At 55.8% G+C, this 23,908-nt stretch overlaps 2 protein-coding genes across 3 annotated transcripts; one reads left to right on the top strand and one right to left on the bottom strand.

Moving 5' to 3' along the window:
• The first annotated feature begins 216 nt into the window (after window positions 1-216).
• On the top strand, window positions 217-23,729 carry OTOP2 (otopetrin 2). Its single transcript, XM_048064209.2, has 8 exons — window positions 217-653; window positions 17,563-17,751; window positions 18,377-18,801; window positions 19,275-19,411; window positions 20,020-20,078; window positions 20,739-20,872; window positions 21,320-22,209; window positions 23,076-23,729. Exons 3-8 carry the CDS (start codon window positions 18,408-18,410, stop codon window positions 23,244-23,246), a joined length of 1,785 nt encoding a protein of 594 aa, XP_047920166.2. The 5' UTR covers window positions 217-653; window positions 17,563-17,751; window positions 18,377-18,407; the 3' UTR covers window positions 23,247-23,729.
• USH1G (USH1 protein network component sans) lies at window positions 6,547-17,934 on the bottom strand. Of its 2 annotated transcripts, none has more exons than XM_048064215.2 (2): window positions 7,410-10,649; window positions 6,547-6,682 (listed from the first exon to the last, which is right to left on the bottom strand). In XM_048064215.2, exons 1-2 carry the CDS (start codon window positions 8,816-8,818, stop codon window positions 6,679-6,681), a joined length of 1,413 nt encoding a protein of 470 aa, XP_047920172.2. In that variant the 5' UTR covers window positions 8,819-10,649; the 3' UTR covers window positions 6,547-6,678. The 2 variants fall into 2 exon arrangements, with proteins under 2 accessions (XP_047920172.2, XP_013034334.3); XM_013178880.3 differs by adding an exon at window positions 14,780-17,934 and having other exon boundaries at window positions 6,665-8,651.
• Window positions 23,730-23,908: the final 179 nt, after the last annotated feature.

Raw genomic sequence — 23,908 nt, 5'->3', positions numbered from 1 at the left:
CCAAGAACAGCACACGTCTGTCAGCTCACCTTCCCTTCCCAGCTGCAAGAAGCAGGGAAAGAGCACAGGGAGATTTCACCTGGAGGTGCAACCAGCAGCCGGCTCACAGCATCCTCAAAGGATGCAAGAAATGGACAGCCAGGGCCCGTGCATGTGTTGGCACGAGTGGCCGTGCTCGTGCATCGCTGCTGGGCGCCCACCGATGCCCCGTGGGGCTTGTAGGTGCTGTTTGTGGGTTGCAAGTTGCTGCAGGGTTTGCTCGAGCACCCGGCTGCCTTATGTAAGAGAGCGGGAGCGCGGCGGGGATCAGCCCTGGTTTGTAGGTCAGAAAATGGAGGTGCGGGGCAGCTGAAGGCTTGGGCTGGGTCAGCCGGTGAGTCAGTGCCAAAGGAGGGACCGGCGCGGCGGAGGCTTTATTAGCAGGTGAGGGGTGGAGCGAGGCTTCGGAGGCAGGCGAAGGCAACGCCGAGGCGCAGCATCAGCCGAGTGGGGTCTCACCACCCTGCTGGTGTCCCCCGCTCCCTGAGTCCCCGACCTGCCAGACATGGGGTCCCGCTGCCCCTCACACCGCTGACGGCCCCCGAGCCCCCCGCCGCAGCCCCGCACCTCGACACCCAGCCGCGGCAGTGCCAGGACGCCAGTGATGGAGCAAGGTCAGTGGAACAGGTTTCTCCTCCTCGGTGCCTCCACCACGGCGCTGTGATTCGCCCTTCCCCGCGCAGGCTGGGGAGCTGCGGACTCGTTGACAGCGGCTCTCGTTAGCTCGGTTATTGAGCCGGGATGGGGCCACCGGTTCTGAACGCAGCAGCTCAAGCGGCCGCCTTGTGCACCTCCCCTTCTGTCCCCGTGCAGGTGGCTTTGCTGCAGCTCTTCCCCCACATTCACAAAGAATTTTTGTGCTCGGAGACCCCCCCCGTGCCGGGGAGCTATGCTGTGAAACACAAAACCCGTAGGACACGGGGCTGTGGCAGATGAAATATGGGGTGCTCACAGGGCTGTTGGTGAGCTCCGTGGTGCTGGGGACCCTTGGGGTTTTGGGGAGCGCAGGCCGGGCTGACCCCTCTGCCGTGGTCTGTGGTTGCCCTGGTTGCCAGCCCGTGGCCACACTCGCCTGAGGGGTTGGTGCTGAGCCCAGGGGTTGCTTGCGGCTGCGAGAAGGACCAGGCAGGGGCTGTCACAGAAGGGCTGAAACAGTGCCTGGGCCAGGGGTCAGGATCCTTCCTCTACTCCTTTCAGGCTTTTTGCCAACTCTTTGGAGTGCCTGCACTCTCCTCTGCATTTCTTACCCTGTGCATGCCACCGCTATGCACCTGGGATGGGGACACATGGAGCGTGGCCGTCCCATCCGTGGGTTTGTCCCCAAAATGCAGCCAGAGCCACCAAGGGCAGCATCCTCAGGATTTGCAGAAATCCAGCCAACAAGACAATGGTAGGGAAACAAAGGGGTGCTGTGCCCAGCTGGACCCGTCCCTACCCCTCCTGACAGCAGGGGCCAGCCTCAGGTGAGACCAGCACCGCGCTCAGCCCCGCACCGCAGCCTGGGGTCCGGGAGAGCCAGGGGCAACCCGCAAGAAATCTCACCAGTACTGGGCCTTGAATGCTCGTGCAGGACTTACTGCGTGGGTGCGGGTGGATTTGGGTTCCTCTTGCAGCCCTGTGCTTGCTGATCCAGCCCGGTGCAGTCCTGCGGTGGGCTCGGGTGGCCCTGCTGTCACCCTCTGCACGGTGGGTGTCCCCTGCTCCTGGCCCCGCAGGGACCTGGTCTGGCATCAGGCAACGCTCGCAAGCTGGAGCTTGGTGTCTGCAGTGGGGAAGAATGTTGTCAGAGGTTAAAGTGGTCCCACAGCCCACCCCGTGCCTTCACCCCGGGCACCCTCCCCGTCCTGCTGCTGCCAGGGCCATCGAGGAGCGGGTGCCAGCATGGTCCCAGGCCTTCTGCCCCAGCACCTCTGGGTGCTTCATGTGGTTCGTGTGGGACATGCGCCATCACTGGGGGCTCTCGGGATGCTTGGTGCCCTCCCCCTGGGGCTGCACAGCAGCAAAAGGAGCTGGGGACCTGCCCCTGGCACGTGCTGAAAACTGAAGTGTGTTCATCCCCAGCAGCACCACGGTGCTCAGCGGGAGGGATCCAGGCCAATGCCATGCACCTGAGCGCAGCCACATCTCCACCCCGGCCAAAATCCCCCCAGGTAGAGGTCCCCAGCTCTGAGCCCTTTAACCTCTCCCTCTCTCTGTGCTGTCGGGGAAGGAGATGGGCAGCAGAAAGCTGGATATCCAACCTCCAGGAGACCCCCACAGCACCCCTTATTCCCCAGCCTGAGCACCGAGGGGCTGGGTTTTCACCACGGACAGCACCACAGCAGTGCTTGGAGGCATTTCCTTATGTGCTTCAGTAGGAACAGCCACAAACTGCTGCTGAGAGTGGAAAAGGTTATTGCAGCCCCAACCCCACGGCACACACGTGTGAGCATTGCCATGGCAAAGCCGAGCATCGCTGGCCAGGCACGAGCCTGCAGCTGGGTTCCCCACGCTGTCCCCTGCAAGGCAGCAAATCCGGGCTGATCTGTGTCCAAGTGGCACTTTCAGTCCCACCAGCCCTGGCACAATGTAAGGAGAAGCGTTGGGATGTAGAGCTGTGCCCTGCACCTTGCCCTGCCCCTGTGCCCCTGGGATGCTTGGTGCCATTCCCCAGTTCCCCCAGACCCCAGCTGGGAGCAAGCTGGGGCCATCAGTAATGGGGAGCTAGCTCTGGCCCCAGGATGCTGGGAGGCAGAATTCATGCCATCCCCTGTTATTTGCTAACGTTTATGAACCCTCCCCTCCCAGGGGGCAGTTTGGATTTGGGAACCAGCCACAGAGGGTCCCAAAGCCATCATAACCCCCCAGCAAGACGTTGCACCCAACCCTGGCCATATCGGTGCCGTATTGGTGCCATATTGGCACAGACCCCCCCCCATGGTGCTGCCTCCATCCTGGCCGCCCCCCTCCTGCCTGCGACGCACGTCGTTACTCAGCCGCACGGCCAGGAAGTGAATCCCTGCCGGGATGGGCAGGAAATTGTTCAGCAAGTGGCGCACACGCTGGCCCGGCAGGTCCCGGACCCCGGCGTCACCCCTCCGACTGGCACTGCCGGCGGTCACTGCTCCGGGTGCGGCGAGGAGCACCGGGCAGAGATGCTGCTGCCCAAGGGAGGTGCCTCCACCTCCGTGCGGTCACCTCCGGCCGTAGGACCTACCTGGTGTCCCGTGGGCGATGGTCTTTCTGGTTCCCATCAGCAGCACTGCTCAGCTTCAGTCGTCCCCAGAACCCTCAGCTGCATTTTTCCTCTTCCAGATCGTGGTCTGGGGGCCCAACATCTAGGGACAGGGGGAGAAAAAAAGCACCAAGTGACAGCGTGTGCTGGCACATTGCCCTCGTGGGGGCCGTGCTGCAGCTGGGGCATCAGCCTCGCTCCTGGGAGTGATGCTCCTTCGGTCGAGGAGCCGGGGCCGGCCCGACAGGCAGCTCGGGGACGGGGTGTCCGTGCTGGCTCCGCTCCTGTGCAGCATCTCCTGCACCACTGTGGATGGGGGAACGTGTCCAAGCTAAACCTGTGGCACTGGTGTTGATGGGAAGCCTGATTTAACACAGAGAGCTGCATGGGGAGGTTTGGGGCTTGGGGCATTAAGGGTCCATGGGTTCCCTGCTGGGTCCAGCCACCCAGGCAGGCGTGATACCAGTGTTTGCTTGCTGGAAGCACAGGGCCAGGGAAACCTGCTGCCTGGCTGGGTTTCTGTTTGGTAGGGTATTTAAGGGTGTTCTCCAGGGTGTGCCAGCCCTGGCCTCCACCCTGCTTTCACAAGCACCCACTCCAAAAGGAGCTTGTTGATCTCGGCTGCAGAGGAGATGCAATTAGCACCGACGAGATTCACCTGGCAAGGCCGGGCTGTGCCAGGGGACAGCCACATAACCCTTCCCGTGTCCCAGGGATGAGCAGATTCCAGCTCCATCAGCAGCACCGTGTGATGCAGGGGACACGTCCCGGGATGGGGGCACTGAGCATCCTGCCCTGCAAGGGCTGTGTCCACGTGTGTTGTGGGAGATGGTCCGAAAAGAACCTGAGGAGCCACGGCCAAGCAACGTGCCCAAGCTCAAAGAGCTTTGGTGCCATGGCTCAATTTTGGTCTGTCCCTGCAGTTGTGGAGGTGACCACGTTGTACTCGGGGCCAGCAATCTTTGCAGCATTTCTGGGCTTGTTTGGAGCCTCGCGGGGTCCTGTCCCACAGCACTCAGGTACCGCCACATCCCTTTCAGCCCAACCTTTTCACCAGCTCTCCGGAGGAAGGATGAGTTGGGAGAGGGATCTTGGTACCCCTGTCAGCACCAGCTTGACACCAGCAGCTGCTCGGGTGGTCCTAAACAAAAAGGGAGAGTTAGTGAGCGTGAAACCCCAGACACCCCCAGGGTGCCCACCCCCATCTCACCTGCACACAGGCCTGGGGTTATGGTGCTGAGCACAGTGGGTCCCGGTGGCCATCCTGGTTCTGCGCTGCGTTCCCACTGCCCCACAGCCTGGGCTGGCAGCGGGTCCCATCCTGCTCTCCCGGGCAGGGTCCCGGCAGAGGGAGCTGTGACATTTGTGAGCCAAGCACTGCTGTGCAGGCAGCCTGGGCTTCGGAGAGGGACGGAGGAAAGCCTCAGCCTGCAGAGACTTGCTGAGAGCACAGCACCTGTGAGCGCTCGCCCTTCTGCCTGCAAGTCACGCCAAGAATTACGTAGGACTACTTATTTCAAATCTAAAAGCTTTTTTTTTTTTTAGCTTTTACAAAATACTTAAAAAAGCAAAGGGCATCTCTGGCCCGAGGTGCCTTTGCAAAGCTGCCTGATTACAGCTCCAGCCTGTGCTGCCCCCCATTACACAAGGAAAGAGAAAGCACAGCCATCACAGCCAAAAAGGGACGAGCATGGCCAGATCCCAGAGCAGGGGTGAGCACGTGGTGCCTGCTAGCAGTGCTCAGGTTATTCCTTCACTGTGCATCCTTGAGACGAGGCTGGATAAACCCAGCTGCACCTGAGCCCGTTCCTCCAGCTCCCCGTGCACCGAGCAAGCAGCCCTCTGCCTAGGGGCAGGATTTAAGCCCACGCACACGCCTGTGCCCTGCTGGAGCAGGCAGTGTTTCTTGCAAAGGCTGGGCCTGGCTTTTCTCCCTGGAAGGACCAGCAGGAGCCCAGGTCCTGCTCTGCAGCAGCGGGTGAACCCTCAGACAGCTGCTGTAATGGGGGGGCAGGACGTGACCGACAGCAATGAGCTGCTCCAGCCCGGATCTCAAAGATCCAGGAGACCTTCCAGAGCTTGTAGGACAAGCAGAGGGTTGGAAGGAGTCATCAGAGCCCTAGTTTCATTCCTGCTGTGATCCATTTTGCAGCTGTCTGCAGTGGAGCAGTGCTGTACCTCTGTAAATAACCTGTGAGCTATCCGGTGGTGCTCCATGCGTTTGTGGCTTTGCAATCGCACCTGAAGCTGTTCCAGCACCAAGGTGATCTGGGCGACATCTCTCTAATCCAGAGGTTTGCATCACAGCCTGGACCAGCATGTTACCAGCACCCTGCACAGGGTCTGGTGTGCAAGGTGCTGCTGACCCTCCCCTTGGGCTGTGTCACTGCCCTGGTGCGGTCTGGGCAGGCTGCAGGTCCCCGGCTCCTTCCACCGGGAGCCATCCACAGGGCTCATGCATAAGACGCTGCAGTAGGAGCTCAGAAATTGGGCGTAATGGTCAGTGAGACAGGTGATGGGTCTGCATAAGACACCCAGCGCTGAGGGTCAGAGCTGGGCTACGCACTGAGCACAGACGCATCGGGGCACTCGGACCAGGCTCTCTGCTGTGCCCGGCTGTGGGACCTACTGGTGCTGCACCCGGGTGCAAATCCAGGCCCTCCTCACACCCTGCTTCTGCCACCAAATGCCCCGGAGATGGACAGACACACTGCCTCTGTGGCACAGCCATCTGGCCAGCGCAGTGAAGGGAAACTACCAAGACATTCAGAACAGCATCTTCATTTCAGATCGCCCTCTCTAGGCAGCACGGACCAGACCCACAGTCATGCTGAGCACCCCCTGGCAGAACTCAGGGCTGGCAAATATCAAACTGAACACCCTCCAACCAACGTAAGCAAAACTCCCTTCTGAAAACAGAGCATCAAACAACACACAAAAGCAAATAACGACCATGAGAGCCGCCACGATACCCCAGCCCCCTGCTCCTCCAACGCAGCACCCCAAATCAACCACTTGCTCAAGAAAGAACGTGTGTAATTATTTATTTTGGGTCCCCTTGGAAGTACCGTCGCATGGCTCCTTCAGTTCATGGCTTCGCGTGGTCTCTCGGCCCATGGCCGTGCAGTGCTCCAGCCACGTGCGGCACGCTTGTTCCTGCAGGTAGCCGGTGACCACCGTCCCTTCAGGTCGGCAGGTGGAAGCTGACCCAGTCCCATCTCAGCAGCCGTCCTCTGCGCCACAAACCGCCCTGGAGCATCCCGCAGGCAGGGAGCAGAATGAGGGAGCAGGAGGGATGGATGGGGATGGCTGTGGCCTTCAGCTGCCCCGCGAAGAGAGTCTCTGGCTTGTGTTTTCTGGCAACTTAGAACTGGGTTTGTCTCATTAAAAAAAAAAAAAAAAAAAGGAATAAAATGCTGCTGTTGCTATCTGCAAAAGGAAAGAGAAAAGTCTGTCAGTACCCTGGGGATCCAAGACTGAGCTGTGCTGGAAGGCAACAGAACCAGCAAGAAACACACAGATATTTGAAGGCTGGGAAGTCCAAACGACACAGTGGCTTGAGGTGTCAGTGGATGTGACAGTGGGGAGACCCCACTAATGCTTTCCGTTCACCTCAACGGCAGGCATGTGGCCCTCAAACCAAGCCAACGAAACCCTGGGAACACCATAAAAGAGCAACAAGTCCAACCCAGATAATGCAGTCTCAAAGGCTTGAGTAAGATCTGAAGCACCTGGGGAAGGATTGTCAATGCCACTGGGCACTGCCCTCAGCCTGCTCCCACTGGGCAACCATGGCTGATTTCTTAATGTCTTTGGAAGGTGAAGAGTCAAGGCAAGCACGAGCGTGGTTGAAAATCCCAGCTACGGGGACTCAGAAGAATCAGACCACAGAGCAGTCTGCATTCATATAGGTTATGAAACCAAACAAGGACTTCACGTCCTGCCAAGCCACACGAGGGCTGTTGAGTAATGAACACTGTTGCCACCTCTCCGAACTCTCATCGTTTCCACACAAGCAGGAATTTGCCCACCCACAGAAGCACTGAGATTACCTGGGCTCCTACTTTTCCAAGTGGGTTGAAAACAAGACCTTACGTTATCCAAATCTCTACCTGCTGAAAGGTTTAATCACTCAATGGTCCCATCTCCTACTTACAGTTCAGTGTCTACAATGACATCTGGCCTCTCCAGAGTCTGCCGTCTCCTCTGGATGGCATCCACAATCTTTTTCCTGGGGCCCAGTGGGATATTGATGCTCTTCAGGTCATTGTCTGAACACAGCATGAGGGCCTCCAAGTCGATCTTTTCCTTCTTCAAGATGGAGATGAACTCAAACATGTGCAGGGAAGCCAGAAAAGTCTCCAAGGGGCTGGTGTCGGGTTCGTCATCATCATCTAAGCCCAGCTCCACCTCGTCCCAGGGTAGGTCCTCCGCGTTCCTCTCCTGCAGGCTGTTGGCACTGCCAATGCTATCGTTGAGACTTGGCGAGCGCTGCAGGCGGCTCCGCAGTTTGACACCTAGCCCATCTGTGTCGCCTTCACCTGGCATGCCGGCATCCTCCCGGCCGATCCCAAAGAGCCCGCTGCTGACGTAGTTGCGCCTGAACACCATGGTGCCCAGCCCCGGGCGGTTGAACAAGGAGTCGTGGCCAGAGTCAGTGCTGACTTCTGAGTGGGCCGAGTCCATGTGCAAACCCGGGTCGCTTATGGCACGGGAGACGGTATCTTCATCTGTGAGGAACATGTCTCTGATATTACGGCGGGTCCACTCCTTGGGGCTGGCGTACGTGCCCTGCTTCACAAACATCACATCATTCCCCAGCTGCAGGCCGGACAGAGATCGCACGCTTTTCCTCCCATCCTCGTAGATCTTGAAGGTCCCATCCACCTGCTTCTTCTTCTCTAGCTTCTTCTGTATTTTCGTCTTTCCCTTGGCTGTGCCGTGGATGGTGGCTTGTGAGTATGGCAGGGACGTCACCATAGACATGTGTTGGAACTTCTTGCTTAAGGTGCTACTCGAGTAGCTGGAGAAGCTCATGGTGTCTGAATTATCCGACATTTCCTTTCTGTACCGTTTCTCCATCCTCTCGTGGTGTTTCTTCTGCAGCTTCACGCAGTCCTTTATCCTCCGCTCGGCGTCGCGGAAGGCCTTGTCCTTCAGCTTGCTCACCAGCTTGGGGTTGAGGCTGCTCTGCTTGGCAGCGATAGAGTCCAGGTAGCGCACGCACTCCATGTGCCCCTTCATGGCTGCCATGTCCAGCGGGGTGTGGTAGTCGTTGTCCAGGCACCAGATGTTGGCCCCAAAAGAGATGAGGAAGGAAAGGCAGTTCAGGTGGCCGTTGGCTGCTGCCAGGTGAAGGGGGGTGTTCCCCCAGATGTCACATTTGTCTGGATCCCCCCTAGACAAGGAAAAGAACCGGTTAGCACGCAGGCTTGGCTGACAGACAACTGAGATATGTCCCAAAGAACAGGCTATTGCAGTTGTGTGGGGCAAATCAGTACAATGAACTTTTTCTTGTCTCCTACAACCTAATTTTAAGACTTTTGGTGGTGTGGACAATGGCATGGATTCATGTGCCTGACAAACAAGTCTGTAGTAATTCCCACAACTTGAATTCAGCTCTCAGGAGACACGTGTTCCTGCACCAAACCAGTTTTTGGAGGAAGACAGGCCGGATTCTGATCAGCCCAGAGCTGAGATACGAGGCTGATTCCAGCTCAGGCCTTAACATTTCAAACCTCAAACGTCCCATTAAATACCACTCAGATCCCATCTTCGAGTCTTGGCTTCGTTCAGATTCTACTGAGCGCCATCCCTAAACACCTCTCCGTCCACCACACCCTGGGTGGGACACCACAGCGTCCCACCAGGATGGCAGCACCACCATGAAATGCCATCCACCCGCTGCTGCACCTCCCCACCTTCCTCTTCACTCGTGCCTGGGGGACCCCAGGGCCCCGAGGGCACGACTTCGGAGGGGAACAAGAGCAAGGTTGCTGGCATGGGCCTGGAGGCTGGGCTTTTGTGGGGGTTTTTGCCGCACCACGCTCGGTTTCGATTGCATGGCTCGAAGCACAGTGGTATTAGCACATCCTGAGAATCCAGTTTCAGAGAAAGTGGAGATTAGGTTTCTGCACTCCTCAAGAGCCGGCCACTCGACTAATGCGATTAGCATCTCTCCTCGCATCGTGCTGCCCCTACCCCAGTGCTGCTGATTGGGAACAGCCACCTGCCCACATCTCCTGCCTCTATTACGAGAGGGACACAAACCTAGGAGCGAAGGGAGCTTCGTCCTCCTGGCGTTCCTCTGTATTTATGATCTGCTGAAACAAGAGAGAGTTCACACCCCTGCTGGCACCAGCTTTCGCTCGAGCAAGTGCGCTAATGCTATGCAGCCGGCAGCAGTATCAGTCAACACGGCGCTCTCCTTCGTGCACATGGCTGAGGCAAAGCCCTTTATTAAGGCTCCACCACCCTCCAGAGCAGCTCGCCTTGGGGGATCAGGGCTCTGCAGAGCCATGACTCAGCACAGCTCCTGCTGTTTCCTCACCACCCTTCCCAACGAGCTCCAGAGGAGCTGAGCACTGTTCTCCCACCACGAGGTGCCCAGCACCAGGCCCAGGCCTGTAGCGAAGCATCTGGAAGAGGGTTCAGCCAGCTCAGGCATTGGGTTTGCTTTCTGCAGGCCCTCAAGAGAAAGAGTAAATGCCTCGGTGGAACCAGAAGTCCAGAAGGTGAATGCACCCTTGAGACCGTCAGCCTGTGTTACTTTACTCCCGGCTGCCTCCTGTATTGATGAGATCTGCTGGGACCTGCAGAGCCCAGAACCCTTCCAAACCCCACATGTGCTGCAGCCCCTCACTTGAGAGAGGATAAGAGGCACTTTGGAGAAAGACAGCGGTGATCACAAGAGCTGAGCTGCTTCACATCTCCAGCCCCAGCACGAGGCCAGGACGCCCTGGGAGCTGCTATGAGGTTCCCTTGGTGGGAACATCTGCGGCTGCTCTCCAACACACACCTACTTTCACAAAACTTATAGAAAATTAGTAAGTCTACAACTTGAGCCTGCTGACAAATTCAGCAACAGTTGGTCAAAAGTTTCAAAACCGTGGAAGGGAACTGAGCCAGAAAGTTTGCCAAGCCCTGCGAGTGCAGCCCTGTTTCTTTATCCCAGAACCTACAACATTCCTTACAGAAGCAGAGAAAGGATTCAAAGACGAGGCCTGGAAGGACGCTAGGGAGGAGAAGGGCCGGCAGGTTACAGGGACGGAGGAGACGTGCAGCCAGCAGGGGAGGAGTGCAGTTGGTCCTGTGGCACCGCCACACTCTGGGGGCAGTAACTCCTTAGCCTGCCCGCCTACCCTCGTAGTGACATGTCCAGGCTGGGAAATTCACAGGGGGATAAATATTTGATGATTTGCAAGAGAGGAGTAAATTATTCATGGGGCTGGGTTGAAGAGCCAGCGAAACTGGAACTGCCGGAGCCAGCAGTGGGACTCCGGCACGTGAAGGGTCCTTGGCTCGCTTCCGTGTGCTCTGGGTGGGCACACAGAGCTGTGTCAGCTCCCGCAGGCACAGCCGGGGGGCTAGGGCACTGGGAGGCTCCCCACAGGTACAAGGACTGGTCGTTTGGACAGGGACTTGAAGCAACCTTGCTCCCCATGGCAAGCATAGGGATGCTTCATCCATAGGGCCCTTTCTCTGACTGGTTTGGCTGGCAAAGAGCAAAGCCAGAGAGGTCCTGGGGGATGCATATTTTAAGATCTGCTTTGCTTTGCTTTTCATTGCTTCAGAGAATAAGTGAGAGGAAAGAGCATCAAAATCAGCTTTCCCTGGACATTTCCATTGCCTAGGAACAAAAGTATTAGAGCAAAATTAGATCTCTAGGTCCCTTTGTCCTATAAACGTCTGCCGGAGGCACTAAAAACAAGAAAGAAGAATGGTGACTTGCAAAGTAGACCTGTGTGATCTGGCACCGATAATAAACACGAGGCCCTCCCTCTGGCGAGTGTCAGCCTGGGCAAAACTTCACCTCGAGGGCGCTGCGCACCAGCAGATGCTGACTGCAGGGTCCACTAAGTGGGAACGCATTTTAATAACAGGTGTGAAGTGCAGCGCTTCTCAGCTTCAAAGCGTTGTCAGGTGCTGAGTCAACTCCTGTAATAATCATTATTAAAAAGGCTGTTAATTGAGCCCCTCGGGTGGACGTGTGCATCTCCTGAGTCACTGCCTTCTCACTGTGACGCGCACGCTCACTCCCTTCCTGCCGGCTTTTCCCCTCCGCTTCCCCCATAGGATCCCAATTACTCTGGGAATCCACCGGCACGCACGCCTGTCCTTCCCCGACCGCACGTGCAGAGTTCCTCCGATGGCGATGGGCTGGCTCAGCCCCCGGCAGGCACGCTCGTGGAGGTGCATGAAGGATCAGGGCCTCTGATCCACAAGGAGCCAGCCAGCTCCTGCAGAACGCATGGCGGTGTTTTTCACGGGAAGAGGAGAAAACCGTTTATGGCTTGAGGAAAAGGCGGCCAGCTTCAGCACGGCAATGGCTTCAGCACTCAGGGCATCGACACAAGCAAAGCCTGGCACAGAGCAGAAAAGATAAGTCTGGGACCCCCAGCAGAGCCGTAGGCCTTGCATCCCAAGCTCTGCCCAGGTGGTGCTAAGTGCAGGATTCAGCTTTCCTCCAACAAGCTCAGATCCCTAAAAATCTAGCACCAGCTGCTTTAGGTTAGGCTGATGGTCGCAGGCCATCCTCCAAGGAAAGCTCCCTACCAGCACAACCACACTGCTCAGAGTGGTCATCAGCCCCTGCTGCCAACCTGTCTGGTGGAAAGACACATCCTCAGCTCCCCTGTGGGCCACTCCAAGGCTGGAAGCCCTGCTGCTCCCAGCAGAGGCCCTCGGGCCCCTGGAGACCTGGAGCTGGACGGACGCCCGTCACCGGCACGGCGGTGCTAACGGACCGTGCTGAGGAATTACTGCCTCTGAAAATCCGCAACACTAAATGCCAGCGAGCCTCTCTTTTCCCAGCCGTCACGCTAATTGGGTTTGTTTCCCTCGCTGGAGCCCAGCCAGGAGGAAGAAAAAGGCTTTTTGTGCTGCTAACAAGAAGGATGAGGCAGTGCTAATGCCTCCATCCCGTCCCTTCTCTCCATCCCCTTGCAAAAGTGGCACCGAGGCACAAACATGTCACCGGCTGTTACAGCACCATCTCTCCTGCTCCAGCCTGGACAGTGCAACAAGCCCGCTTCGTTACCCCTTCTCTGCAGGCCAAGATGACAAACCTTCCTCAAGGACCCCCCAGTGATTTTGCTGGACTTTATTTCCCTGTCCCCACCTCAGCCCCACGGCACTACCCGCTGAATGCACAGGCGCACGAGCATGACTCCTTCACTGGTGACAGAGCCAAGCTGACCCTAAATGCCAGGGGGGCAGGAGTAGTGATTTTTGCCCCCACAGCCTTGCTGGGGTGTTTGGGAACAGCCTGCCCACAGCACTCAATCTAGCAGATGGTCTGGGTGCCAGCACCACTGCGCAGTGCTGGAGAGGAGGATTGGGCATTTCCAGGCGCCGCTGAGACCCCCCCATCTCCCCTCAATCCCAGAGCCTGCATGGTTTCCTCTCCCTGGCACCCCTGCCTGGGAACTTTTTCATTTCTTTTGCATCCAGCATTGGCTGCAGGGACAAGGAGGTTTCGCTGGTTTCTGCATGGTGCTGGGCAGGGAGGTGAGCGCATGGCTGTAAACGCGCCCTGCAGCCCCACAGACAAATGCTTTTCTCCCCCATCCATCACCTAAAGGGCACCGAGCCTCTGCCGCGCTATTTTCCCTGTCAGGAGCAAATGTATATTAGGCTGCTAATTAAACAGCGGCCAAGCTGCACTCAGACACATCCACAAGGACCTTTTTATCCAACGTGAATTTATAAAAGGGGCCCTTCTGTGGAGATGCAGCCCTTGGGATTTGTGGAGAGGCGGGAGCTGCTAGCGTGGATGTGTGGGGCAGCACAGGGCAGGCTTTGGGCAAATGCCCCTCCAGAAAGGCTCTTGGCCATCAGAGCGTCTTTGGAACCATTTCCACTGTCAGGGTCCCATCCCCAGAGCTCCTGCCCTTGTCTCTCTGGGTGGCACTTTCCCAGAGCTCACAGCAGATTTTTGCTTCTGTCTTGCACGTTTCCTAACAGTGCTGGGCACAATCACTGCCAAGCTGCACCCAACAAGTCCCAAAGCCCCCACTTTGTCCCCCGGTGGCTGTGACACCACGTGCCACAAGTCAGGCGATGGGTGCACACAGGAAAGCAGCTCCTGATGCAGCTGCACGGTCTGAGCAGCATCCCAGGGCATCACCTCCCACGGTGCCTGCCCTGAGAGCATCCTTTCCTGAGCATTCCCCTAACGCACCAGGCACTCAGGGACTTCCCAGAGCAACTGTACACAGCCCGGATCTGAAGAGAAAACCCTTTACAATGGAAGGGCAGCAACGTGTGACAGAGCTCTGCCTGTAAACGCAGCGGGCCAGGCTGAAGGTTTTACACAAGCCGACCAGAGCATCAGGAGGTGCTGAGCCCAGGAACAAGTACAGCAGGGATGCAGCCAACCTCATACAAAGGAGAGCTGCAAACACAGCCCAGGCAGGGAAATCTCAGCTTGGGAGCTGACGGCCCCGCTGAGCCCTGACCCAGGAGGCGCAATGAGCCCACCCCAGGAGGCGTAGCGTACGTCCTGGCCCCAGCACTATTCCTCAGTATCAGAAGAAAAAACAACAAAGCATCCCCCCAACAAAGCCTAACGCCCTCCCAGTCCCACTCCCCTCTCTCCACACATCTGGTGCCAACAGCACCAGAGACCCTCACATCAGGCAGCCCAGACGGAGGGGTTGAGGGAGGCACCAGCACGGAGCAACCCCACTGGAAGAAATCTGCTCTTGGGGGATCTGCTCCTAAATTTTCCAGGCTCCACGCACAAAACAGGCTGCTGGTGGGGCACACGTTCAGACCTAGCTTTGGGTAGAGCAGAGGAGCATCACCGGCTGCCAGCTGGCACGGCACACGTCTCTCCTCTGTGCGAGCATTTCGTGGGACAGAAGGAGCTCTTATTGTCTCTGTCCCCTCATTTAGAAGGGCTAAGGGCTGGCTTTGTGGCGGTGACCTGATGTGCTGGCATTTCAGCTCTGTCTGTCCTTACGGGACCTGACCCAGGACTGCAAGGCACTTGCAGGGGGGACCCAGCCCTACCTGGGGAGCTGCAGGAGGGGTTTGGGGCAGGAGCAGGGCCATGGGCAGTTATAGGGTCAGAGAACCAGGAAAAACACAGAGTGGTCACCAGGAACACAGGATCAGACTTAAACCACCAAAAGGATAGAAACATAACGGGTAGGGGACGAGAGGGGAGGCGTTATGGACAGAAACCACCAGTTTGTGGAGCATCTGTACCCACGCTGACCTGTGAGCAAGGAAAAGGGGGAAAGCCGGGGTCTGAGCTACCCTGTCCCTGGGGAACGGCACCGAGCACCCGCCAGCACTCACCCTCTGCTGACGATGAGGCGCAGGGCGTCCAGGTTGCCGTGGTAGGCGGCCCAGAGGGTCGGGGTCATGCCATCCTCGTCTGGCGAGTTGAGGTCCTTCTTGGTGGCTTCCTTCAGCAGGTCCAGGTAGCCGTCCCGGGCTGCTCGGTGGTACTGGTCGTTCATGGTGCCGAGCGGCCGCTGGGCGAGCGCATGGGTGCGCGGGGGGCTCACAGGGTGGGCATGGGGACGGGGAGCTGCCAGGAGGGCCCAGCTCGCCTCGCACAGCTCCGCCGTGCCAGGACACCTGAGAAGTCCTGGTGGGGAGGCAGGAGCTCCTTCCAGCCACGCTCTGCGGTGCTTCCCCTGGGTCCTAAACGTCCTCCAGCGCTGGCGGCTCCTCACAGGGAACCTTTCACGCGCCAGCTCCGCAGCACATTAAAAAGCTCCAATTAAGCAGCGTCGCCGTGCCAGGCTCAGCAGAACACTGTGGGTTCAGGGTCACTCAATAACAGCTTGTAAGGACTAAATATCCCCTAAGTGGAGCTGCACAAAAGTCTCATGGGCCATATCCTGCCTGATATCCGCTCCTGAGCCCCCCTCACGGTCAGTGGGGCAGCATCAGTGGGCCGATGGAGCAGGAGCCCCCCGCCTGCACTCAGCCCCGTCAGAGCAGGGAGCAGCAGGGAGCTGCAGGAGCCCCAAACCGCTCCTGTCCGTGTCTCAGTTCTTCTGCCACGACGTGCTAGAGGAGCCATATCCGTCCTCCAGCATCCTTTACACCAACACTAAATTTCTGCAGGGAGCTGAGCATCCCGAGCGATGCCTCCACCCCAGGGCCAGCTCTCGCAGGATTCCCAGCCCCGGGGCACCCTCTGCCGTCGGGAGACACCGAGCCGAGCCCGGGTGCTGGCTGAGGCACGGGGCTGTCACAGGACGTTGTGCCACGAGGAGAATTGCAACCCCTGGGCCATGCTGCCAGGGAGGAGGAATTTCCTGCTCCTCTCCATGCACCATGCCCTGCAGGACCCTGGCGCTTTGCTGGCTGAGTGCCCTGGCTCTAGGGATGGGGGGGCTCCGGGGATGAGCCCACGTCTGCCACCAAGGTCCTAAAATGGCATAAAGCCACTGAGCAGGGCTGGGAGAGCGGTGAGAAAGGGAGGACAGAGGAAAGGGGAAAGACTGGAAGAGCAGCAGAGAGGGCTGAAAGAGAGGCATGAGAAGGAGGAAAACCAAAAAGAAATGCAGCTTATTCTTCTAAGCAAGAAAATGCCCAAAGAGTGCAGGGTGGCCCCAAAGCAGCCCCCGGGTGCACCTGCACGAGCTGCAGTGATTAACCCCGGGGTGACCGGCACTGAGTCACGGTGCCGGCTGCCTGGGGACACCTGTAAGCGCCCTGCAGGGCACGCTCACACCTACGGGTTTGTACTCACCCGCTTGGCCTCCCCAGGCGAGTCCTGACGGATGCAGCAGACACAGAGGTATTTGCCGCTGGGATTCTTCAGGTGAAAAGCAGCGTAGTAATGTCTGCAATTCATTACCGAGGTTATTTAATGATTCTCGTACTATTAATTAAGCTTGTTATTACTACCATGCTGTATGGTGGCTCCCACGGGGGATAGGGAGCATTGCCCAAGGCAGCAAACACTCTTTCCTCTGTTGCTGGCTGTTGAGGACAAATGAGGGAGAATAAATCAGTGCATGTAGCCCAGGGGGTCTGTGTGCCTCTGGCTTCTGCAGACTCTTTCTAAAGGCCTCTGCAAAACGTAACCATTACCAGCTCCTGTTCGCTGCACGGGGGGTCTGGGCTTTCCCTGGGAAAGGCAACAGAGTGAGAACAGCTCAGCCGCTCACCCCCAAAAACCCCAAGCTGTGTGGACGAGTGTAGCCAGCAGCGCGGGTGGCAGCCAGCTGGTGGCAGCTCGGGCAAGGCGCACGGAGGTGCCCCCAGGCCGGGCACCGGGGCCACCGCTCGTCCCCGCAGTGCCAGGGGGCTGGGGTGAGGCTGGAGCTGGTCGCAGGATCCCCGTCAGGCTGCAGGGTGTGAGCGGCGTGGAGGGGCCCGTGCCCGAACTCGTAAACGACGAGGAAAAGCTCCGCGAGAGGCCGCCTCGTAAAGGAATAAAACGTGTCCCTAAAACTGCCCTGCGTCTCGCCACCTCGCCCGCTGGGATATCTCTCCTCCAAGAACCGGAGGAAAAAGTCTCTCCTTGCCTCCAGCCTAGCAAATGCTTGGATCCCACCTGCTCTGTATTTTGCACCATGGCTCCTTTCTCCTCGGAGCAGAAGTTAAGCTCCCAAGGGCCAGAGAGAGGTGATCCCACCCCAACGAGCGAAGGGCAGTGTGCCAGCAAAGGGGAACACGGATCCTGGTCTCCAAATCCTGCTCCATTCTTGTGCTAAACCTTCCTCCTTGTTGACATTGTGCAAAAGGATTGAGCTGCCCTTGGCAGTGAATAGATAAAAATGCAAATTTCTTCTTTTTCCTCAAAAACTTTCCCTTGTGGGGCAGGCTCGGAACCCTGATGGGAATTGTACGGGGTGAGGCACAGTATTACCGTGCTCAGTTAACCAGAAAGCCAAGTCCAAAATCATCAGCAAAAAAAGTTCATCACCTAAAGCATCTTCTTTCAAGGGGTGAAATCTAGTCCCTGCATGGAGATCCATTTGGTGGGGTCGCTTTGCTCTGTCTATGGCAACTGTGACCCTGTGCCCGAACGGTCTGTGCCATTCTCAGCAGCGTGCTCACCTCGTGCCCTCCCCAGGTAAATAACCCTTATCTCTCTCCTGCTTCCCCCAAATCAGCTATTGCCTAAAATGGATCGCGTGAGTTTCCCTGAGAAGCCCATGAAGCGCTGCTGCCAGCTCCAGACATGGTGTAAATCAAAGAGCCATCCCAGCGGGTATAAATTCTTCGGCTGACCAAAGTGCAGCACCAGGGGAACTTCTCAGCCTGGCGAGAGCAGAGATTTGGATTCCAGGCAGCAAATCAAGGTTGGTGGAATGGCTTAGTTTGAACAGTTACTTTGCTTTGATTCAGGCTTTTTGTAGAGAACCAATGAAGTCCCAAGCCTGGCATGGAGAAGGGGCTTTAGAAGGGATGAGAGCAGACACAGCTCATAGCACTCTTGTTGGAACTGCTATAAACCATGGTGCGAGGTTCCAAAGACACCCAGGGCTTTCTTACCTTTCAGCAGCCTGCTTCTGAGCCAGGAAGTATGACGTTCTCTCTGAACGTGTAGTGGTTGACATTTAGAAATCAAACCACGTTGGATATTTGCCTCAGGGTGTTTGAGCTTGGGAGTGCTTTTCTGGTGCTTTTCCAGTATCTTACATCAATAAACACCAATAAATATGCGGTGTGGCAAACTAGGCATGCTTTGTCAAATTGACCTGGGATCTCCCCAGGCAAAAGCATCGTAAGAAAGAATATAGCCTTCAGGGAACCGGGAAGAAAAGGCATGAAAATGAGCCCATCCTTCTTTTTGCGCTTCCTGTCTCAGCCTTTCCCATTCCCCTGATACGTTCGCTCCTCCTCGCACCACGTCTCACTTTGGTCCAGCCCTGGACTATTCAAAATGAAGTGACCTTTCTCATTCACGGCCTCTCCTCCCGGCAGCATCAACCCTCAGCTACGGCATAGCTGAACCATGACTGAAGAGCCCGTGCAGAAGGACAGCGAGATCCGACGCTCCAACTCCAGCATGGGCTGCGGACACAAGGACGACAAAGCCAGCCTGGCTTCGAGCCAGATAGCACCTTATAGCCACCAACCCTCCACTCCAGCCTCCAAGGAAGTGTGGAAAAAGGGTGGCCGCATGTTCTCCATCCTGCTGGCCGTGCACTTAGCCCTGCTGGCCTGCACGCTGGTGAGCAGCGGGGCTTTTGAGAAAATTGCCGTGCATGATTACGATGTCTTCTTCCTGCTGACTGTCATGATGCTGATAGTCATCATCTGGATCATCTTCTACCTCGTCAGCACCGCCCGGTGCCCAGATGCCATCCTCTGCAAAGACTCCCACGCTGGACCCATCTGGCTGAGAGGTAGGAGCTCTTGGGGGGCTAAGGCTGGAGGCGAGAGGCAGGATAAGCAGTTCACATGGGCATTAATTATTACAAGAAGGGACGACCACCTGGGGCACAGGCTCCTTCTCCTGTGCTGGGGTGTAGCATCATGCCCTGCTTCAGGTCTGCTCCTAGTCCCCCCCGGCTTCACTGCCAGGTGTCCCTTTACCTGCAAGGGCTCTCAGCTCTTTACAACACCAGGCTCCTTCCCAGCCTTGCCATTTTCCATTGCAAGACCTGTTAGTCCCAATCAGAGTGGAGTGTTGATCCAGATGACTTTCTGAAATCCCTTCTAGCCAAAATTACTCCATGATTTGGGTGGTGGGAGAGGAAAAACTGAAGTAGAAGCAAAGCCTCTCCATGGCAGTAGTTCCTCCTCTTCCTTTCCCCCATCTGCATTATCCCCACGTGCATACATCTCTCCAACCACAAATATTCTGGTTCTTCAACAGGAGGCCTGATCCTGTTTGCCATTTTCAGCCTCGTCATGGATGTGTTCAAAATAGGATATTACTCCAGCTTCTACAGCTGCCTGTCTGCGATCAAAATCATCTACCCCATTGTGCAAGCAATATTCGTGGTTGTCCAGGTGAGGCGGCTGCGCTGTGCCCTGGGGAGTTGTAGAGGGACAGAGCCACCAGGGGAAGGAGCTCCAGTCTCACGGACGTAGGGCAGCTCCCTCTGTGGCAAATGCAGGCGGCTCAATTCAGCCCAGCCTCAGCAAACATCACCTCCAGCAAACCACAGCAACTTCCAGCTGTGGCAACTCACTTTGAGGCATTGATTCAAAGCAGTCCCAGCCTGGATTTATGCCAGGATGCCTTGCCACAGGCTCTAAGCAGCATCCAGCCAGGTCTTTCCCATGAAGAAAAGAGAGGGAGGAGGACAGGCAGGGCAGGGACTGCCTTGCAGTTTGCAGACCATGCACAGAGGACCACCTGCTCTGGGACAATACCAATGGGGAAAGAGGTTGGACAGGGACAATTTAGGTAGGAATAGGGTTTGGGCACAGGCAGAGCAGGGGCAGTGGGACTGGGCAGGAGGAGCAAAGAACAGACCGCAGAGAGCAAACAAAATGGCCAGGTTTATGGGCTCACAGCCTGTGCCCGGCTGGACCAAAGCTAAAGAGAGATCCCTGCTTCAGAACGATGGCTTTCTTGCAACAAAGCTTTCTTTTTCTTCTTGTGTCCTTGCCAGACATACTTCCTGTGGATCTCTGCCAAAGACTGCGTCCACGTCCACCTGAATGTTACCAGGTGAGCACTGCTGCTCTTCTTTATCCCTCTGGTCCAGAAAAATGGGGCCACTGCAAATCTCCTGCACTCTCTCACTCAGCTGAGATGCCACAAGGGGATAATCCCATCTCCCTTAATGCTAGCCAAAGCTAAAACTGCCAAGTTTCCAGCTAGCCTGGAACCATTGAGGTTTATGACCTATGGATTGACCAGGGCTGGAATACAAGCATAACTCAAACAGATTAGTATTAAATAAATGATTAGCATTATATAAAATGCTTCATAGCTGACTTCTGTTTCCCTATGGAAAGCAAAATGCAGTGGGCAAGCCTCAGGCTAAAAAAAAAAAAAAAGAAAAAGAAACAAGATCTTGTCCACTTTTGCAACACTGGAGACCAACCCAGACCTATTAATCTATTCCCTATTGAGAAGCTCCTCCAAAACCAACAGGAGGATTCAGGCTTTGCTAATTCTTATGAGCATGGACAAGAAGTAGGAAGGGAGTGAGAACAGCAAAGCAAAGGTTTAGGACTTCTAGCCTTGACAACTCCAGAGTCCTCAAACCACTTCAGGCAGCTCCCACAGTCCCTCTGACCACACGCACAAGTCTATAACGTGGATGGGAGCAACACGGCCTAAGGCCATTGCCTTAATCTGGGGATCCTCCTCCTTCTTCTGCAGGTGCGGCTTGATGCTAACTCTGACTACAAACTTAGCGGTGTGGATGTCTGCAGTGACAGACGAGTCCGTTCACAAAGCACACTCAAAGTTGAAGAAAAATGTGACAGATGACCTCCTCAGATGGCTCCTGAAAGGTAATTTGCCCATTTGTGAAGCCATCTGGTACAGGACTTGAACACTTGGGGTAGAAATTGATCTTCACATCAGGTTTTATCAGAGCATTTTCAGAAGGCCCATCTAGAGCTGAAGATTCCTTTAACAGAGCCGGTACGTTAAAAGCCAGGTCTTAATATTCGTTTCTTCAGTGTGCATCACAGAGGAGAGTGGAAGGTGGAAGGGTCTGGACAAATGGGATGAGAAGGAAGAAGGGAGGTAAAAAGAGATTTAAGCTGCCACCTAACTTCTTTAGAAAAAACACAAACACCAAAAAGCTGAGGTTGATGCGTCCTTGTTTTCAAAGGTCATGTATTCTTCTGTCCTTGGTCTTGTTTTTCACTGATCCTAACCATCCAGTTCTTTGTGGCTGCTAACAAGTGCTGGCCTCTAGCTGTAATACATCTATGTGTTTTTATCTTTTTCAGTGGGAATGAGAAGTAGCTCAGCTGAAGTTTGCAATTGCAACAGCCAAATCTGCCAAATCTTCAAGAATGGATACTTCTGGCTGTACCCCTTTAACATTGAGTACAGCCTGTTTGCCTCCGCCATGGTTTACGTCATGTGGAAGAATGTCGGCCGCTTTATAGACCACCACTCCCACCACATTCACCACCTGAAGTTCAAGCTCTTCCGAAGGACCTTCTTTGTAGGCATCGTGTTGGGCCTCATCATTCTGGTGAGCGGCCTGGGAGTCCTTATCGTTTACGAGGTGCAGGTAAACTCCAGCACTGAATCCAGCAAGAAGAGCCAAGCACTCACCATGTACTACATCTTCAACATCGTGTGTCTGGGCCTGATGTCTCTCGTCTGCATCGGAGGCTCCGTCATCTACCGCTTTGACAAGAGAGACATGGACCGGCACAAGAACCCGACCAGGACCCTGGACGTGGCCCTGCTGATGGGCGCAGCCCTGGGGCAGTATGCTATTTCTTACTACTCCATCGTGGCCATCGTGGCCAGTACACCAAGGGACGCCATCAGTGCACTCAACCTGACCTACGCCCTCCTGATGATTGCTCAGCACACCTTCCAGAACATCTTCATCATCGAAGGCCTTCATCGGCAACCCCCCAAGGAAGACCACAAGCACGGTTCTCGCCAGAAGGACCTCTGCGGTCTCACCTTTGTCAATGTCAGTGCGGTGTCCCTCCGCGTGCCTGACGGCGGCAGCACCTTGGCACCTAGCACTGCCCCTGGCACCGAGGCCAGCCTTCCTTCCGACCTCGTGCGGTCCCTCACGGCCCCCAAGAAGATGAACTGGAGGAGGAAGTGCTTAAGGGAGATCTCCATGTTCCTCCTGCTGAGCAATATCATAGTGAGTACATGCAGGGGGAAGAGGGGAGCGAGCACAAGTATCTGTAAAGGAAAGCATGTGGCCCATGCAAAAACTACCCTTTCTGTGCTTCCACTGCATGGGGAGTGGACTTATTTAAATTTTTAAGTGCAGCCAGCTCTAATTCCCTTGTCATTTAAAAGAGCAAGTCTCCTGGAGTTAAGATATTTTAGGCTTTGCTGAGAGAGGGCATCAGTAATCAACAGAATATCAGACAAAATCGGTGGGTACAAAAGAATTAGTTTCAGTAGCTTCATTGAGCAGATAGTAGAGTAGCTTACTAAAAGCAATAAAATAGATTAAATCCTTCTCTTACTCACCCAAAGAAAGGATGTTGGGTGGATTCAAAGAAGAATTACAGCTGCACCTTCGAAGGTGCCAAGCTACACATTACATCTCAAGATTCCCAGCTGGTCAATGCATCACATCCTCTAACTCACTTTACGCATCAGCTGATAAAGAACATGCTGGTGACTCCCACCCAGCCATACACACTCCGGCTGAGCTTCTGAGCTTAACTTACGCACGCCGAGCCTGAGCAGCCCAAGCTGCTGCCAGCTCAACCCTACCCTTGCTTGCTCCTCCCAGAGCCTGAGCAGGCCACGTCCACACTGACACACGACATGCTCACCTTCTTCCAAATCCATCTTCTGCGCACGAATTGAAACTGTTCTTTCGGTACAACACTAGCTCATATTTGATCTTGATTGTGAACAGGAGCTCCTCGCGTTGGTCTCACACTCAGAAGGTTGTTCTTTCCTCATCTCTCTCGGGAGCTGTCATTGCAGGTGCTTGCTCTGCCATACACCTTTCTCACCACAGTGTTATTCTCTCATTTCCTCAAACAGCTCTGGATCATGCCAGCGTTTGGCGCCCGGCCCCACTTCGACAATGATACAGAACTGAACTTCTATGGCGATTCCATGTGGCCGGCTATTGTGGACATTTGCCTGCCTTTTGGGATCTTCTACCGAATGCATGCAGTGGCCAGTTTGCTGGAGGTCTACATCATGTCCTAAAGAATCTCTTGCAAGGAAGATGAGATCCTCCTCGAGCAACCCACCTTCTTCCCACCCCAGGGCTGGGAGACTGCCCAGGGGTCCCGAGGGATTCCCAGCACTGCCTGAATCACGTCCCCTCGCAGTGTTGGGGCATTTCTGAACTGTCAGTGAAGATCATCCAAACATAGTCCAGATTTTATTTTTGCTACTTGTGTGTGGATGGATGTGCATATGTGTGTCTGAAGTTCTTAGAGTTTAACAGAAAAAAGGGATCCAGCATAGGATCATGGTTATTACCCTTGATTCATGCAAAGACACATACCTTCCTTCTTAAAAGCCTGTTCACTCCACGCCACTGACTTATTGTCCCGTGGGGTAGGTGCTCAGCCCCATTGGACAGTCAGTGTCTGCCTGCAAACGGGCCCAATCCTGCCTGCACGCAGAGACCAGTGGGCACGAGGGGCTAACCCAGGTGCGGAAGGCAAAGAAAGGGAAACCACTCGCCTTCTGGTACGGCCAGTCAGAAACCACTCCCCTGCAGAGATGTGAAAAACAAGCGATCAAGAAAGGTTTGGGGAAATGCTGGATCCTTCCTCTTTGTATTGCCCATTTCAACTGGCCTTCTCGCCCCTTCTCTGTATCAGCCCGTTGTTTCCCTTCCTCCTGGGGGAAGCTTTCTG

Source organism: Anser cygnoides, chromosome 19, assembly GCF_040182565.1.
Source record: "Anser cygnoides isolate HZ-2024a breed goose chromosome 19, Taihu_goose_T2T_genome, whole genome shotgun sequence".
Classification (NCBI taxonomy): Eukaryota; Metazoa; Chordata; class Aves; order Anseriformes; family Anatidae; genus Anser; species Anser cygnoides.
This window is presented reverse-complemented; position numbering and strand designations above follow the sequence as displayed.

Coding starts and splice junctions, on each gene's coding strand:
- USH1G (XM_048064215.2), bottom strand. CDS start 8,818: ATGCCATTGTCCACACCACCAAAAGTCTTAAAATTAGGTTGTAGGAGA.
- OTOP2 (XM_048064209.2), top strand. CDS start 18,408: ATGACTGAAGAGCCCGTGCAGAAGGACAGCGAGATCCGACGCTCCAAC. Junction 18,802..19,274: donor TGGACCCATCTGGCTGAGAG/GTAGGAGCTCTT, acceptor GTTCTTCAACAG/GAGGCCTGATCCTGTTTGCC. Junction 22,210..23,075: donor TCCTGCTGAGCAATATCATA/GTGAGTACATGC, acceptor TTCCTCAAACAG/CTCTGGATCATGCCAGCGTT.